The sequence below is a fragment of the Chaetura pelagica genome, unplaced genomic scaffold (assembly GCF_000747805.2).
Source record: "Chaetura pelagica isolate M959 unplaced genomic scaffold, ChaPel_1.0 scaffold269, whole genome shotgun sequence".
NCBI lineage: Eukaryota > Metazoa > Chordata > Aves > Apodiformes > Apodidae > Chaetura > Chaetura pelagica.
In genome coordinates this window covers 1,750,871-1,766,704 of record NW_009954705.1, presented here as the reverse complement: position 1 = coordinate 1,766,704, position 15,834 = coordinate 1,750,871, and the positions used below count along the sequence as shown (strand labels likewise).

General features: G+C 44.3%; 1 protein-coding gene across 1 annotated transcript in view; it reads right to left on the bottom strand.

Annotated features, from left to right (window-relative positions):
* Positions 1 to 15,834, bottom strand: part of MTUS2 (microtubule associated tumor suppressor candidate 2) — a 171,605-nt gene that overhangs the window by 6,070 nt on the left and 149,701 nt on the right. The window contains exons 7-11 of the mRNA XM_010005655.1: positions 11,677 to 11,743; positions 6,125 to 6,339; positions 4,235 to 4,340; positions 2,338 to 2,411; positions 687 to 785 (exon numbers count right to left, since the gene is read on the bottom strand). Of these exons, the coding sequence (XP_010003957.1) occupies positions 687 to 785; positions 2,338 to 2,411; positions 4,235 to 4,340; positions 6,125 to 6,339; positions 11,677 to 11,743 (561 nt within the window). The remainder of the gene's footprint in view (positions 1 to 686; positions 786 to 2,337; positions 2,412 to 4,234; positions 4,341 to 6,124; positions 6,340 to 11,676; positions 11,744 to 15,834) is intronic.

Sequence of the window (15,834 nt, the reverse complement as noted above, 5' to 3'; positions counted from 1 at the left end):
TTTCCTAAGGAGTTCTCTCACCTACAAACTCACTTAGCCCCCTCCTCACCTCACTATTTTATTGACCATTCCCTCTGTCATATTGGTACAGTTGCCCATGGTGTTGTACTATGAACACACCGAAATGCTTCAAGTTAGAAGAAAGCCCTTTTTGGACAGTCATTTCAGGGTTATTTCGTTTCAGATAAATAATTGCAGTGTATTTATTTACTTACACACCATTAAAAAAAACCCAGCATGGCCTTAACAGACAGCAGTTGAATAAATATTTCATATGACAGGGATGCCCCCTGCAAGTCCAGAAAAATATAAGAGAATACAGGGGATATCAAAGAAGTTGTTTCAGATATTACTAAAAAAGAAACCTAAATGTGAAAGATAAGAAGAGAAAGAGAGGAAGGGAAAGAAGAATAGACAGCAGTAAGGACATACCAGATGGAGTTGAAGAAATGCTTTGGAAACAAATGCTGGGTGAAAGAATAAAGAAAAAGTAGTAAACTCAGAAAATTATGAACCTAGGCTGAGATTTTTGGCTCTTCTTCAGAGCTCAAGATTTGGGGGTTCAGTTGGGGCCCGCTCCCCAGTCCCAGGGGTAAGGATCCCATTGCTACCGGCTGAATTGTGTGATGTGAGTCACAGTTAGAAACTCATATCTTGATGACTGTGTAGTTACAGTTGCCATCTACCTTCAGTTGTTCCTCGGTGTTTTTCTTCAGAGCCTCTTCAAATCGGTCTGCTTTGTCCTTCAGAGATTGGTTCTGGAAGGTGAGGGTGTCTATCTCGTCCTGGAGGGGAGACACACCAGTGAACACACTGTGTTATCACCCCTCTTACATTCAAAGAAGTTAATCTGCACTGTGAAACCACCAGGGGAGCTGAACAGGGCTTTGAAACCCCTGCAAGGTGGTAGTTTTTACATAAGGTGACTTGAACTTACAGTGGGATTTTCGATAACCCAGTGTCTCAGGGAACCCTGAAACCCCTGCAATGCCTGCAGCTGCTGACACTGGCTGGCACTAGTTCATGAAGTGTTTGATGCTAAATCACTCCATCACCTTGGGCTGGATGAGAACAAGCATGTCCTTCCATAAGAGAGCTGGCATTTATATCATTGGTGTGGTACCTAGTACCTGAATGAGGTGGTAAATACCTGGTAAAAACCATCTCTGTTTCCTTCACTTCTCTTGGCTTCTAATGTGGTAACAAGCAACGAGTCAGTGGTGTGGATTTAAATGACCATGGTTCCATCTCAGAGCTATACACAGGAACAACATGGTGTTTTAAGCAATCATTTATCTATAACCATCAAAGGCATTCCTGTTGCCTCTATATGCAACATCTGTAAATGCACCAGTTGCTGTGAAACTGGTGTTCTTATGTATTTCATATGTGTAATTTCTCGGCTGTAACCACATCAGTGCTTATTGCAAAAGTGCTCACATGCCTCAAACTGTCACGGCTGCGTGAGGAAGGCAGTGACAGTTGTTGTGTGTAACAGTGTGTGTTAGTCAGTGGTTTTAAAAACTGTCATTCCTCTCAGCCTACAAAGTCAAATGGAGCTTGCATTACTTGCTGTGGCAACTTGCCCACAGAAAATTTCCAAACTTGGCATGAATCATGGGGATGCTTCTGCCCTCTCCTCCCTGGAATTTCTTCACTGAGAGAGGGAGAACTTCTCTGAGAGACTGAAAAAGCCAGGACAATTTTGAGCTTGGTGTTAATTAATGGCATGTGGAAGATGAGATGTGCAGGGCTGACCCTGTCTGGCCATAGCCTGGCTGCACAGCAGGGCCAGCCCTGGGGCACCACATTGCCCACCGGTGGGGTTGGAGATATGTCCACACCACAAAACTTGTTCCTCCACCTCCAGCAATGGGGAAGCATTTAAAGCCCAGACACAGGGCCAGGCAGGGAGGGGTCAGCATTTCTGAGCCTGCTGGAGGCTACTGTGCAGACAAGGTGATGCTCACAGACATCTAAGACGCTGGAGCTCCTCCCACCATGATGGGAAGAGCTCAGCTTTGCTCCTTGTGCTGGGCCAGCAGTGAGCAGGGCTGAAAGGACACTACTTTGCTTTATCTGGCTGCCTTTTCCTCCCTTTAGATTTGCCCTCTCTTTTCCTTCAGATAGGATCTTGCTGAACCAGTCAAGTGAAGGGAAAACCTGAGGAGGCACCTTTGCTGCTAGATCCCAGTTTGAACATGCAGAGGACAAGACACACTACAGCTGGTAAGAGGCAACAGCCTGGTGTGCTAGCAGCTGGCATGTGGGCTGGGGCTGCCCCATCAGCTGCTCCACATCATTGTCACAGGGGTGGGAAAGAATGAAACTGCTAACCTGGAGTGACAGCCGCAGCTTTTCAAAACTCTCTTCTAACTGTGCCTTTTCCAGTTTGTAAGCAGTATTCAGGTCTGGGGAAGACACACAGACATGACATTGCTAAGCAAAGTCCAGCAAACCAGGGTCCGAGAGCACAGACATCATGAGCCAAGTGCAATTTGGGATGCAGTTTCAGGGCATGGAGGTGAAGTAGGAAACTGGTAGCAATATACTCTGTGACCTTAGGTGAATTGTTTTGAGGATAACACTTTTCTGATCTTTCACTGACTGCAGGTACCTCTATGTGACAAGATTCTGATTTTTCATAACTGCTCAGAATTCCCAGCTCCCAGGAGCTCTGATCTGAAAAGCCAGTCTGGCAATGGGTTGTTTACCAGTTCAGAGTGAGTATCCCCAAATCAAAGACTTTTACATTAGATGTACTTGAAAGCTTGGGTTGTAATTTGTTCGGGGACATGGGGTAGGGAGAGGGCATCAACTCAGTTCCAAAATTGCAAATGCCAGTGCTTCTCCAGGAGCTGTGGGAGGTGCCCTGTGAGGTTTATGCCATTACTGACAATGACAGAGCCCAACCACAAAAAATTCCTCTATCGATATGAAATAATTCAAGAGTTCACTACTAGAACAACTCACCCTGCACTTCATAATCAAAAGTTTAATAACTAAAGTGGACTAAAGTTTAATCTCTAAACCAATGGCACCAAACCCATTCAGTACAGTAGCAGTACCTTTCTTTTCAGCATAGAGACCCTGTATTTTTTGTGTCGTTACCCCCCAGCCCCATGGGGTTCTGCCCTCTAACCACTGCTTACTAGGCACAAGAGCAGCAGTAATACTGCTCCTCCTCTAGTGCCCTGTACAGCGCGCCAGGCAGCAGCTGCTGCAATGCCTTCTCCATGCACAGGAGGGCATTCCACACCCGCTCCAGGAGCTGGGAGCACAAGCTTTGGCCACCGGAGACTTGAGAAACCACAGCCAAGTTTTCTCATCGGAAAATACAAACAAAACCGGATAGATTAGAATATCCTCAAGCAAGGAACAGATTTTTTTGTTTATTTTCAGAATTGTATATGCTAATTTTAAAATTATATGCTAGATACCACTTCTGCCTCCAGGAAAAGGGTACAGGCTGTTCTCAGCTCATTTTATGCTCTGGACTGTTTCTCTAATTGACACAGCCCAGAGCTAAGCAATATGGCTTGATTTTGGGAAAGCTGTAAGAAAACCTACTAGAGCTATTTAAAAATTAGACCTTAATATTTATGTGTGAAAAAAACAAACAAACAAACAGAAAAAACCCCAAACCCAACAACAACAAAAAAAGACATTGTACAGATAACTGCTCAGTGTCATCTAAGGCATGCAAAAATACATTTGGACACTGCACTGCCAGGGAGGAAACAGCTTTGTCTGCAGCACCAAATCCCATGGAAAAACCCATAACACAAAAAACCAGTGCTGAGTTGCAGATCTGTGGCCAGGTGTGCCTCTGGTCTGCTCAGCCTGGCCAGACTTTCACCACTGAAAATGATGAGTCCTTTTTTTTAGAAGTAGTGTAGGCATTTAAGTGCCAAAATTCAGAGATGTACAATGAGCTCTGGCCTCCTGAGGATCTCAGAATTATGCTCTTAAGAAAAGTCTGTGTGTGAAGTGAGGTGGAATTTGGACTCTCTGGTCAGTGACCTCTCAGACAGTCTCAGGTCCAGCATAGATGCTGTACACTGCACACAGCTCTCCCTCACCTTGTTGTCCACCCCATGTGAAAACATTGAATCAACACAAATTTTCTGTACCACCTGCTTTGGAGGGAAAAAAACAGGCTTACACAAACTCACCACAGTGCTAATTCCTGTTCTGGAATATCTGTGCAGCCCTTGGGTTGTCTTTGGCTTACCTCGAATCTTGCATTCATTCTCATCCTGCAGTACTGTAATGGCAACTATGTGGTCATTTTCCAACTGTAACATTGCAGCTTCGTGTACAGCTGTGATATCTTCCACCTGTTCCAACAACAAGGAATGGAGACATGGATGCACGACATGACATGCTGTGGCACCTTGAGGGGCAGTGTGTAGTCACTGCTGCTGGTACTGCCATTCCTTTAACTTACTGGTGATAAAAGAGGTACATAAGAAAGAAAATAGGACAAAAATCCCTTACATGAAGAAACTATTTATGAAATGTCCAGAAATCTCAACATTCCATTAATCTAAATGATATTAATGACCTGACTCCCTTTCATGGTCAGAGAAACATGCACAGTTCTGAGCCATCCTGGTTTTTGTCTCCACGATACTTCACTGCAATGATTTTTACTGTAAAATCTCAAATTAGCTTCCATGGGAAGTGTCTATGAATGATTCATAGTTGTGATTATTTCTTCCAGAAACACTGAATTTCTTATGAGTAGGTATGGAAAATTAATTTCAATCTATCACACTTTTATCTGAAAAAGAGCATCCTACAAAGTCATTGATTCTGAAATTCCCGTGTCCTCTTGAGTCATGTGTTTTTTGTCCACATCCAATATGCTGATGGAAGACAAGACAACACCCTTTTGAGTGCAGACACAAGAGTTTTCAGGCTGGTCAGGAAGAAACCAAGATGTCAGTGAAGCCTGAGAACTTTTTCCTGCACTCATATTGAGGCCAGAAAGGGGTCTTGGTGCTGATTGCCCAGCAAACTGCTCCACACACCAAGCAGGCATCACGGCAGCAGGGGATGCAGCTGGGAAGTGGACAGCCCAGTGGGTTTGGGACTCCTTCGTTGTTTGTTACTAGACTTGTCTAAAGGCAAAAAGAGATCTGCAACCATGCTGTTTTGACCTGCATCATTAAAGAAAATACAGTGAGAAGTGGTGATCAAGGTTAAGTTAGTGGTCCAGAGCAGTTTCTGACTGCAATGCATTGATCTGCTTTTCTGGGTTTTATAATCAGAGTGATTTTATTCCCTACATTTAACACATTATCTGTGATACCTGGCAGTGCAGAGGATCAAACTATTGTACTTCTACAATTAAACAGCTGTTCATTGCAAAGTGACTTGACTTTAAATGGGTTTTTTGCTCACTGTTGCATTAAATAATAGCTGAAAGATACTCCAGCTGAGCATGTCTTGACTGGAATAAACGTTATTTCACTGCATTTAACTGTCAAACATATGTGCTGGATTACCCAACAGAAGCAAAATTTCCAACTGTATTGGAGAAGACACTCTTGGGATAAAAGATGGGCATTTACCATGGAATTTAAAATTATCCAAACTCATTTTTGTAATAATGTGGGAGACAAGTCAGTGGTGAAGAGAACTGTTTGTAAAACAATGGAGACTCAGCTTGCATGGGAGAGCAGGCAAAGGGGGGCTGGATGACTCTCTGGGCTCTTTAGCTCATGGGTCAGGTGCCTTTGCTCTAAGGCTGTCTGGGACCAGTGATGGCTCAACAGTGTCAGAGCTGAACAACTCTGATCCCTCAGGCAGGCTCAAATTGGTGGCATTTCTCTTTTCCCTGAGAAGGGGAAGGAGGAGCCAGAGATTAGAGATCCTTATTCTTCAAGCAACTTGATTTCTAGACTAACAAGATTTTCCTTTTTCTTGGCCAAGAAACATTGTTGGTAAGCAGCTTTCTAACCTGGCCTGTCAGCCTCCTTCAATCCAAGGGGACTCAACACAAGGTGGGTTCATAAGTTCCTTACCAGTGTTTTCCTGTAATAGCATTCAATCTATTACCTGAACCCATTCAGTACTGGTATGGTCTGCTCTTCAAAGGGAACAGGCAGAGACTGACCTGATCCTGATGCTGCAACTGGAGTTGCTCCAGCTGCAGCCCGTGCTGCTCCTGCAGGCTCTCCCTCTTGCTGGTGTACTCCTCCTGCAGCCGCTGCTCCAGCACCTGCAGCTCCTCCTGGTGCTGCACGTGAAGCTGCTTCATCTTCTCCTCAAAGCACATCTCCAGCTCCTCATTCTCCCTCTGTAGTTTCTTCCACTTTGCTATATTGAGGGCTGTGGAGACAAGACCATACAAGTCAGGCTCTGCACTCCTTCAGAGCAAATGGTGGCATCAGATCTGTTGCTAAAGCACTGAGCACAGTGGTTCTTGAAGACTTTGGGCCTCCCATGAATCTCAACCACCAACAAGCTCTCACTGTCTCTTCTCTCTCTGTACCACTCTCTCTCACACACATACACACATGCATTTGTTAAAATCAAGGCACTGGCAGAGTATGCAAAAGTTCACAAAAAACTGGGATCTGATGAAGTATAGTAATAATAACAATAATAAGCAGGGAACTCCGTGGTCGTGCATGGTGAAGGTGACTGGATGTCCCTTCCTGGCCTGCACAATTTTGGATCCACAAATCAAGGCTTTGGGGCTTTTACTTTGCCTTGGATATAAGAAAGAGCATGTGAGGTGATCACTTGACACAAAACATTTCAACTGAGACACATGATTTTCATTATCTCCCTCTCTCAAGCCAGAGTCTTGGCTAAGTCCCCACTTCCAGTGATATGCCAGGAAAGCAGAAGATGCCTGGAATCTCCAGGCAAATTCTGTGCATGTTATGCAGGGGATATGATTGGCCACTTGACCAGGAGAAGGAGATACATCTCATACATCCTGTTTTCCGGCTGTCAGAAGCTGCTCACCCCATAAACTAGTCTTTTGCACAGCTCCATTGAGGACCTCTGGAATTCACTAATGCACACCTAGAATCACAGAAACATAGAAGCACAGAATCATAGGGGTTGGAAAGGACCTCTGAAGATCATCAAGTCCAACCCCTCTGCTGCTGCAGGAACCCCTAAGGAAGATCACATAGGAACGTGTCCAGATGGGTCTTTAAAGTCTCCAGAGAAGGAGACTCCACAGCCTCTCTGGGCTGCCTGTTCCAGTGCTCTGTCACCCTCACAGTAAAGAAGTTTTTCCTCATGTTGAGGAGGAACTACCTGTGTTGTACCTTGGTGCTGTTTCCCCTTGTCCTATCACAGGGCACCACTGAAAAGAGATTGGCCCATTCTTGACATCCACCCTTCAGATATTTATAGACATAAATAAGGTCCCCTCTTAGTCTGCTCTTCTCAAGACTAAACAGCCCCAGGTCTCTCACCCTCTCCCCACATGACAGATGTTCCAGTCCCTTAATCATCCTTGTAGCTCTCTGTTGGACTCTTTCCAGCATATCCCTGTCCCTCTTGAACTTGGGAGCCCAGAACTGGACACAATACTCCAGATGTGGTCTTATGAGGGCAGAGTAGAGGGGGAGGAGGACTCCCCTTGACCTGCTGGCCACACTGTTCTTAGACATTCCAAGATACTATTGGCCATGAGGGCACATTGCTGTCCCATGGATAACTTGTTGTCCACCAGGACCCCAAGGTCCTTCTCCATGGGGCTGCTTTCTAGCAGGTCAACCCCTAATCTATATTGGTGCATGATGTTTTTTCTCCCCAGGAATAGGACTACATTTATTCTTGTTGAGCCTCATTAGGTTCCTCTTTGCCCAGCTCTCCAGTCTGTCTAGATGTCTCTGAATGGCTGCATGGCCTTCAGGTGTATCAGACAATCCTACCAGCTTCCTGTCATCAGTAAACTCGCTGAGGATACTCTCTGTCCCCTCATACAAGTCATTGATGAAGATGTTGAATAAGACTGGGCCCAGTACTGACCCCTGGGGAACACCACTAGTCACAGGTCTCCAACTGGACTCTACACCATCGATCACAACTCTGTGGGCTCTGTTGTTTAGTCAGTTCTCAATCCATCTCACTGTCTGCTCTTCTAACTCACACTTCCTGAGCTTATCCACAAGGATGTTATGGGAGACAGTGTCAAAAGCCTTACTGCAGTCAAGGAAGGCAATATCTGCTGTTCTCCTTGCATCTATCCATTCTGTCACATCATTGTAGAAGGCTATCAGATTAGTCAGACATGATTTCCCCTTGGTGAATCCATGCTGGCTACTTCTGACAAACTTCTTTTCTTCCATGTGCTTAGAGATGATCTCCAGAATGAGCTACTCCATCATCTTTCCAGGGATGGAGGTGACACCGACCAGTCTGTAGTTATCTGGGTCCTGTTTCTTGCCCTTCTTGAAGATTGGAGGTACATCAGCTTTCCTCCAGTCCTCAGGCATCTCTCCTATTTTCCAGGACTTTTCAAAGATGATGGAGAGTGGTCTAGTGATGACTTATGCCAGCTCCCTCAGCACACATGGGTGCATCCCAACAGGGCCCATGGATTTAAAGATTTCCAGTTTCCTTAACTGATCTTTAACCCAATTTTCTTCAATCAAGGTGAAGTCTTCCTCACTCCTGACTTCTTCTGTGGTCTGGAAGGTTTGGGAAACCAGTGTCTTGTGTGCTTTACAGAAACAGGGTAAGTGAAAGGCTGATACTGGAGACAATCAGAAAATGTGAGCTCTTTACTCTTGTGAACCGACCCATTGACCATGTCTCTTAATTCACAACTATGTCTACAACTGGCTTCAGGAAGGGCAACTCTAACAGTTCCATCAAGTTCCATCAAGATATTCAGTCTATTGCCCCATGTGGCTCCTCACCTATATTGTTTTTCAGGTCCCAGGACAGCAGTGTCACAAACAACTGTGTCCTTGGCCTTCTGCTTTGCTAAAATATGGTTGCAATCAATCCAGATATTGAAGACCTGATACAAGTGGGACAAGGGCAGCCAGACCTACATTTAGAGACAAAATGTGCTCACTTGCAAAGATCTAACATGTAAGAAGCTATTAAAATCATCATGATTATAATATTCAGAAAAACACAGGAAAAAAAAGGGATGTGTTTTTAATGCCACTGGTAGACCTGGTTATTTTTAAATTAATGAGAAACTACTTAGCAAAGTGACTGAGATAAGTCAGAACGACAGCTTGGTGGTAGTCAAAATAACAAATTTGGTAGATTTTCCCCAGATTTCTTAATAGAATCACCTATGGGTGCTGATGTGAAATAAATTACTGTTTCATTCTTTATTTGCATAAAGCTTGGCAGAATATGTACAACATTGTACAACATGCAGATTCATATGACAGTGAGACCAAAGCAACTCTCCTACACTGCAGGTGGGCCACAGGTCCCAGAGCCCCAGTTTGCATTGCTCTAGAGACAGCAAAGAACTGCACTGACAAGAACCACTCTTATGCACGTGGCATTTATCATTTCACCTTGTCCACAGATTTAAAACACTGGTTGTTTCATAATGTTTAATTCTATAATTTTCTTCCACAGGAAAACACACTGTCCAGCAATTTTTGACTTACACTAAAAAACATATACATCCACCTTCCATATGCATGGATACATATCAGGATTTCTACTACTGATGGATATTCTCCCATCCTGCTGGAGTTTAATACCTGAACATACACCTGTTCATCTTTTTGTCCCTCTCTATTGGGAGTCCTTCTGCCAGGGCATGTTGTGTCTCAGGGTTGTACAGAAAGTATTACCTCCAACAAGCAGGACAGACCACCAGCCACCCTTGTAGTGCCTAAACAGCCTCTGTTCACCATCCTGGTATCTCTCAGAGTGGTGACTTGCTCAGGAAGAGGTTTCCTGTGATGGCTCCTCTCCAGTATACATGCCCACAGGACCACTGAGAAAAGGACTATCTCACACCATCTTTCCCCTCTCTGAGAAGGAAAGCACACACACATCTATGGCTTGTCTCCTGAAGCAGCACAGCTCAGCTCAGACCTCAGACTTTTTTCTGGAGTATTTGGGGTTCTTACCAAAACTGCCTCCATGTACACCATGAGGACTACCTTTTGGGGAAAGGAGATACCTGTCACTGCACGCACAAGAACAATGCCAAGGGCAGGCAGTGCAGTGATCTCCTGTTCTTGAACATGCTGCTCTGTGAACTCCGACCAGGCAGGCAGTTATACCCCTGGCAAAGTTCTCCAGCAAAACAACCAGTGACTTGTATTCACTTCAGCTGTACAACCATGGTGTAAATGGCAGCAGAGCTCTTTATCTCCAGCACTGTACCTCTCCTTCCTTCCCAGGTCACTACAACTTGCAAAAGCACTCATGAAAGTGAGCGAACCCAACCTGCTAGAAAGAGGAAGGGCTTTCAAATGAGAAGTGGGTGTTCAGTGGAGCTTCAGATGTGCCCTGTCCAAAAAATGCACCAGAGGCAATGACTCCTCTGTGAGAGCTGTGGAGATGCAGAGAAGGGATGAAGGCAGGCACCAGGGAATAACTGGAAGTGCTGTTTTGCTATTGTTGTTTCCTTTGGCCATGGGGACAATACAGCTCTTTGTAAAATGAAGGATAGCCAAAAAATTGTAGAGGGCACAGCAGGGAGCACAAGCTCTTGGGCATCAGGCAAGGGCTGGGCTCAGCTTTTCTGCAGTGGGTTGTCATACGCAAGGTGAATGAAGCACAGGGAGGATCTGTAGTTCTATCTACATCACAGGGGTTTGGCTTTAGCCCCCCTTTGCAAACCAAGTCACCCTCTCACCATGTGGCACAATCTGTGCTTAATGTGTGACCCAGCAGCTGGGCTCCCACATACAAGGAAAGCTCAGAGGTCTCCCCTGTTCACAGCTCCAGTCATGGTTGTTGCACCACCTTTTTGTACTCAGGGTGACCCTGGCCCCAGTGGTCTTCCCTCCAGGTGCCCTTCCTCCTCTCCATTTGCCCTGGGGTACATGAACCCAATGTTAAGCCCATTCTGGGGAGATTTAAGCCCAAAAGAACTCAGCCCATTGCTGAAGCCAGCACAAAAGCCCACCTTTTCTCTCAAGAGTTGCAAGGTCTTCAAACCCTTCCTGTCTCTCCTTTCTAGATAGGAAACCAAACAGGAAAAGTGGTGTGTGCAGATGCACAGACTGAAGGGGATGTGTTGCATTTCCTATCTTCCAACCAGGAAGAGACCCTAGAGATATTAACAAGCAAGTTCTGAGCTTGGAGTCCTTCACTTTGTAGCTGAACTGCAAAACATGCAAATGCATCTAAGTCAGCCATGAATTCCAGCCACTTTGCACCACAACAGTCCCAAGACCTCACTTCTCATCACACTCTGCTTTCTCCTTTGGCAGTGGCAGTACAGTCTGAGAAGCTGTGAACTGATGAAGAACCATTATTCTAGTAGAAGTGATACAGGACTAGCTCTAGTGTGTGTGGTGATGGACACATCTCCACTACAAAGAGGTAAAATCATGGTTCCCTGCAAAGCCACAAAACCCCTTGTCACTGGGCTTCAAAAGTCACTTCACTGAATGTACATGGATTTCTTAGGAGCAGGTCACAGGGAACTGCTTTTGTGTAGAGTGAGAAAATCAATTTTGTTGTCACTTAACTTCTGCTACTTACCAACTTCATCCCTGATGTTTTCAATCTCGACTCCTAACTCCTTTATTTTCACAAGGTCATTTTCATTCTGTTTAAGGAAAAAGACAGAGAAATATGTATAGATATCCCAGATAAGCACTTTCACATGTTCATTTATTAAAGCAAATTAGGATGATTCCTTGGATCTTTTTCTTTTTTCTGGGGGGGGAGGGTGTAGAAGGTGATTATAATGAACAGATTCAGTTTTAAAATCAAGCTTCAGAGCCATGACTCACTGGCCACAAATACCTCGTGTCTCTATGAATATGTGTGCACACATTCCTGTGCACAGGACAGCACAGAACACTCTATTTACTCCCATGTGTCTAAAAAGACATTTGTATTTTTCTGTCATTTTGTGCTTAATCTGTGTACCATGTATTGCTGGATTGCCATTCATCCCTATTTCTGTATTTATTTCTGGCATTTTATTGGCAATAAAGGACAAGAGCTCCTTTCCTTGACCTCTCTCACAAAACCCCCCAAAACTAATACTTAGGGAATTAAAACAAATGAGCTGGCCAAAGGAAAACTAAAACATAATTACGTTAATAATCCAAAGGTGTCACTACTAAAATGCAAGGACTTTGGCAGCAGATTCCTCACGAGTGCTGTGCAAACTGACAGAGATAAGCCTGGGGAAAACCTGTTGGAGTGTGGTTTACTACAATAAACCACATTTATGAACCAGCGTGATGGTTCAAGCATGAGGATGCTTTAAATTGGAATGTATACTGACTCACATTAGGAAGAAGGCAAAGGACAGTAGCCTGCTGGGAAGATCACCAATGATTAGGAAACCTAGATCAGGCTACTATAAACATGTTCTGGGTTAGACAAGGCCAAGAATCTTTAAAGTAAAAATAATATTCAAGAAATAAGGCTGAGTAGTACCAAATGGAATTAAAAGTAGTCCTAGAAAGTAAATATTTCAGGAATAAGCAAGCAAGTCTAATACAAATCTAGGGCACAGAAAGAATTAGTTCAGCAGCAGGATACATAACAGATAGGACAGCAAATTTGTTCTGTCTTACGAAAGTGAAAGGGAGGAAAATTATTTCAGAGCTTAATGTTTCAATGTTTATTTTTCCTGTATCTAATTTTTAACTCAATTAAGAGAAATAACACAACAGATTTATTTTTTTGTAATACCAGGAAATTGGAATCTGAACTTTCACAGAATCATAAAATTGTTTGGGTTAGAAAGGACCTTAAAGATCACCTAGCTCCAGCCCCCCTGAATGAACAGGGACACCTCCCACTAGACCAGGTTGCTCAGTGCCCAACCTGGCCTTGAACACCTCCAGGGATGGGGCATCCACAACCTCCCTAGGCAACCTGTTCCAGTGTCTCACCACCCTCACATTAAAGATCTTCTTCCTAATGTCTAATCTAAATCTCTCCTCTTCCAGTTTAAAACCATCACCCCTTGTTCTATCACTACAAGCCTTGTACAAAGTCCCTCCTCAGGTTTCCTGTAGGCCTCCTTCAGGTACTGGAAGGCCTGGTATCCCCAGACCCTTTTCTTCTCCAGTCTGAACAATCCCAACTCTCTCTGTCTACATAGAAAGACATAGGAAAATTTAATCCAGTAGACACTGACCTTTCAGGGTGATTTCTACTTGTTCCAAGGGACATATTTTCTGGAAGGTTTTGCTCAATTATTAACTGAACTGATTCAAGAGCCTCAGGAGAGGCAGGTGATGTGGGCATCTTCCTTACTCAGTTGTGGGAAGAAGCCAGGCACATAAGGCTGGGCTCCCCCCAGCAGCCAGTGACACACACTGCTGAGTAATGCACAGGGGCTTGTGTGCCAGGACTGCAGAGTTCCCAGTCCAGACCAACTGCATTAAAATCAGAATAAAATGGAGTGGATTGTTTTGGGGTTTTTAATTAATGTAAAAGCTAAGGGGAAAAAAAACCCCAAACCCAAAAAAGGTCCGGATAAATATAGCCCGTTACGTTAAAAAAATGATGGCACTTCACACAGATTCCCAAACCAGCAGCCTCACAGAGATAAGGTTTCCCCTTTTGGACAACACCACTGCATCTGCCCTTCCTGCCTGTTTAACTCACTGGAGTAATTTTAATAAGTGTTCTTGACTCATTGCCAGGACTGGTGCCCTTGAAGGTGTGTGTGCAGGGGTACACTGTATACAGGACTTGCAGATGGGAAGCACCCCCTCAAATTATCAGCTCCCAGTATTTGAAACAAAAGCCATTTACAGCAAAGGAGCTCTGTATAAAACATTGTTATTACCTACAGATAAGCAGAACTCACTGGGTTTGTTACTACTCTACTGGCATTAAGGGCTAGAACAAAACTGGATCTGATGTGAGAAGGCAAAGTCATCAGGTCCAATGCTGAGACTCCTATAGGTCCTATGTCAAAACATCAGAGCAATTAGAAAATTCTTAAGTATGTGAGGAAAAATCTGCCAAAATGAATGTGTAAGAAAAAAATTAACAGGACATTTCATTGAATTAATTAATTTGCATTAATATTAACCTTCACAAGATGTCTGAAAGAGAAGATAAGAGTAGGCAGTAACCTTTGCTGCCTCCTTCCCAAGACTCTCGTGCCTAATCACACAGGAAGGCAACTGCAGCTGGGAAGCAAATATGGGAACCTGGAGTTACCTCCCCAAAAAGACATGTCTCTCCTTCCTGCCAACTTAGATGCATGCTGATATGCTGAGACCCAATATATGTACAGCATTTCCATGAACAGTTCCCAGTTCTCCATGATATCTCCTAAAAATATGCACTGCAGATAGATGCTCTGTGGCACTTGTTTCTAAAAACTGCTCCTTCAGAATAGCCTTCCTGTATCCAATGCTTTAAAAATAATTTAAAAAAGATAAAAGACTGACCTGCACACAGTGCTTAGTCACTGCTGTGTTTTATTCAGAGTTCCCTGGGGCCAGGCCTTGTATTATTGGAAAGAGAAACATATACCTTGGGAAATCTCTTGTACCAATAAATATTTCAGATGAAACTTGCAGAAGCAGTAACTGAATCCCACTGCAGCTGATGTTCAGAATTATCTACAGCCTTTCTTCCAAAAAGAGGTGTTTTAACATGGCTTTTTCAATCATGCTGTTTATCAAGTAATTCTCCTTCATAAACCTCTTCAGGTTAAAGTTTACATATCCCATATGTATCCCCTGTGACTGCACTTTAACAGGTTTCATATTAAGCCCTGCATTTTTTCTTGACATGACATGGGTAGCAGCACATCTCAAGCTCTCTTTGAACATATTATTAGGCAAATAGACACACTGTAAGCTTTTCATCAGGCCGAGTATGTAAGTCTTTTTAAAAGCCAATCTCTAACAAAATATACTGCACAAGCACGTGTTTCTGCCAAGATACCTTCTACCAAACAAATTAAAAGCATATATTCATTCTCTCTCTTCTGTACATACTTGAAACCCAGGCAAATCCCCAGAAGACCAGTGTGAAAAGCTGTGTCAGAAACGCCCCACAACTCCTCTCACACATGCTACTCCCCTGCTACCTGTAGCTGTGCACTTACCTCTGCACTGACATTTGATACATGACCCATTTTAATGCCTGGAAATGTGGTTGGTTTAGATTCACCCTGACATAAGCAAACATGTAGTTTCACTTCTAGATTGGAGCACCAATTCTCCATCAGAAAGTAGGACCATTAAATAGGTAAAACCTTAGGACAGCTGGAGGCTGAATCATCTCTCGTCAGACTTTAAAACTGTGCAGGCTTCCTCTATAACTTGTACTCCATGTGGTTGCTAAAACTGCACGAACCCCAGCAAGAAGTCACGCCGGCTGTTACCACAGAAGATGCCGGTGGTCTCTCTTTGTTTCAAGAATTCCGACCTTTACATTTAGCCTGCAGGACAGCGTTATGCAAGGCACTGCAGTGCACCTGAGAGCGACAGCTACACCTGCACGGGAGCATCGCACCGCACCGCATCGCTCCCCTCTGCCAGCCCGGGACGCGCTGCTGGAACCGCAGCACAGCTCGGGCGCGGGAACGGCTGCCTTCCTGCCCTATCCCTGAAGGATCAAAAGAGGCAAAAGTACCGTCTCCTCCTCGCCCGTAAGGCACGCAAAACACTTGGAGTAGCATCTGCCCATCCCGGCGGGACCGCCGCC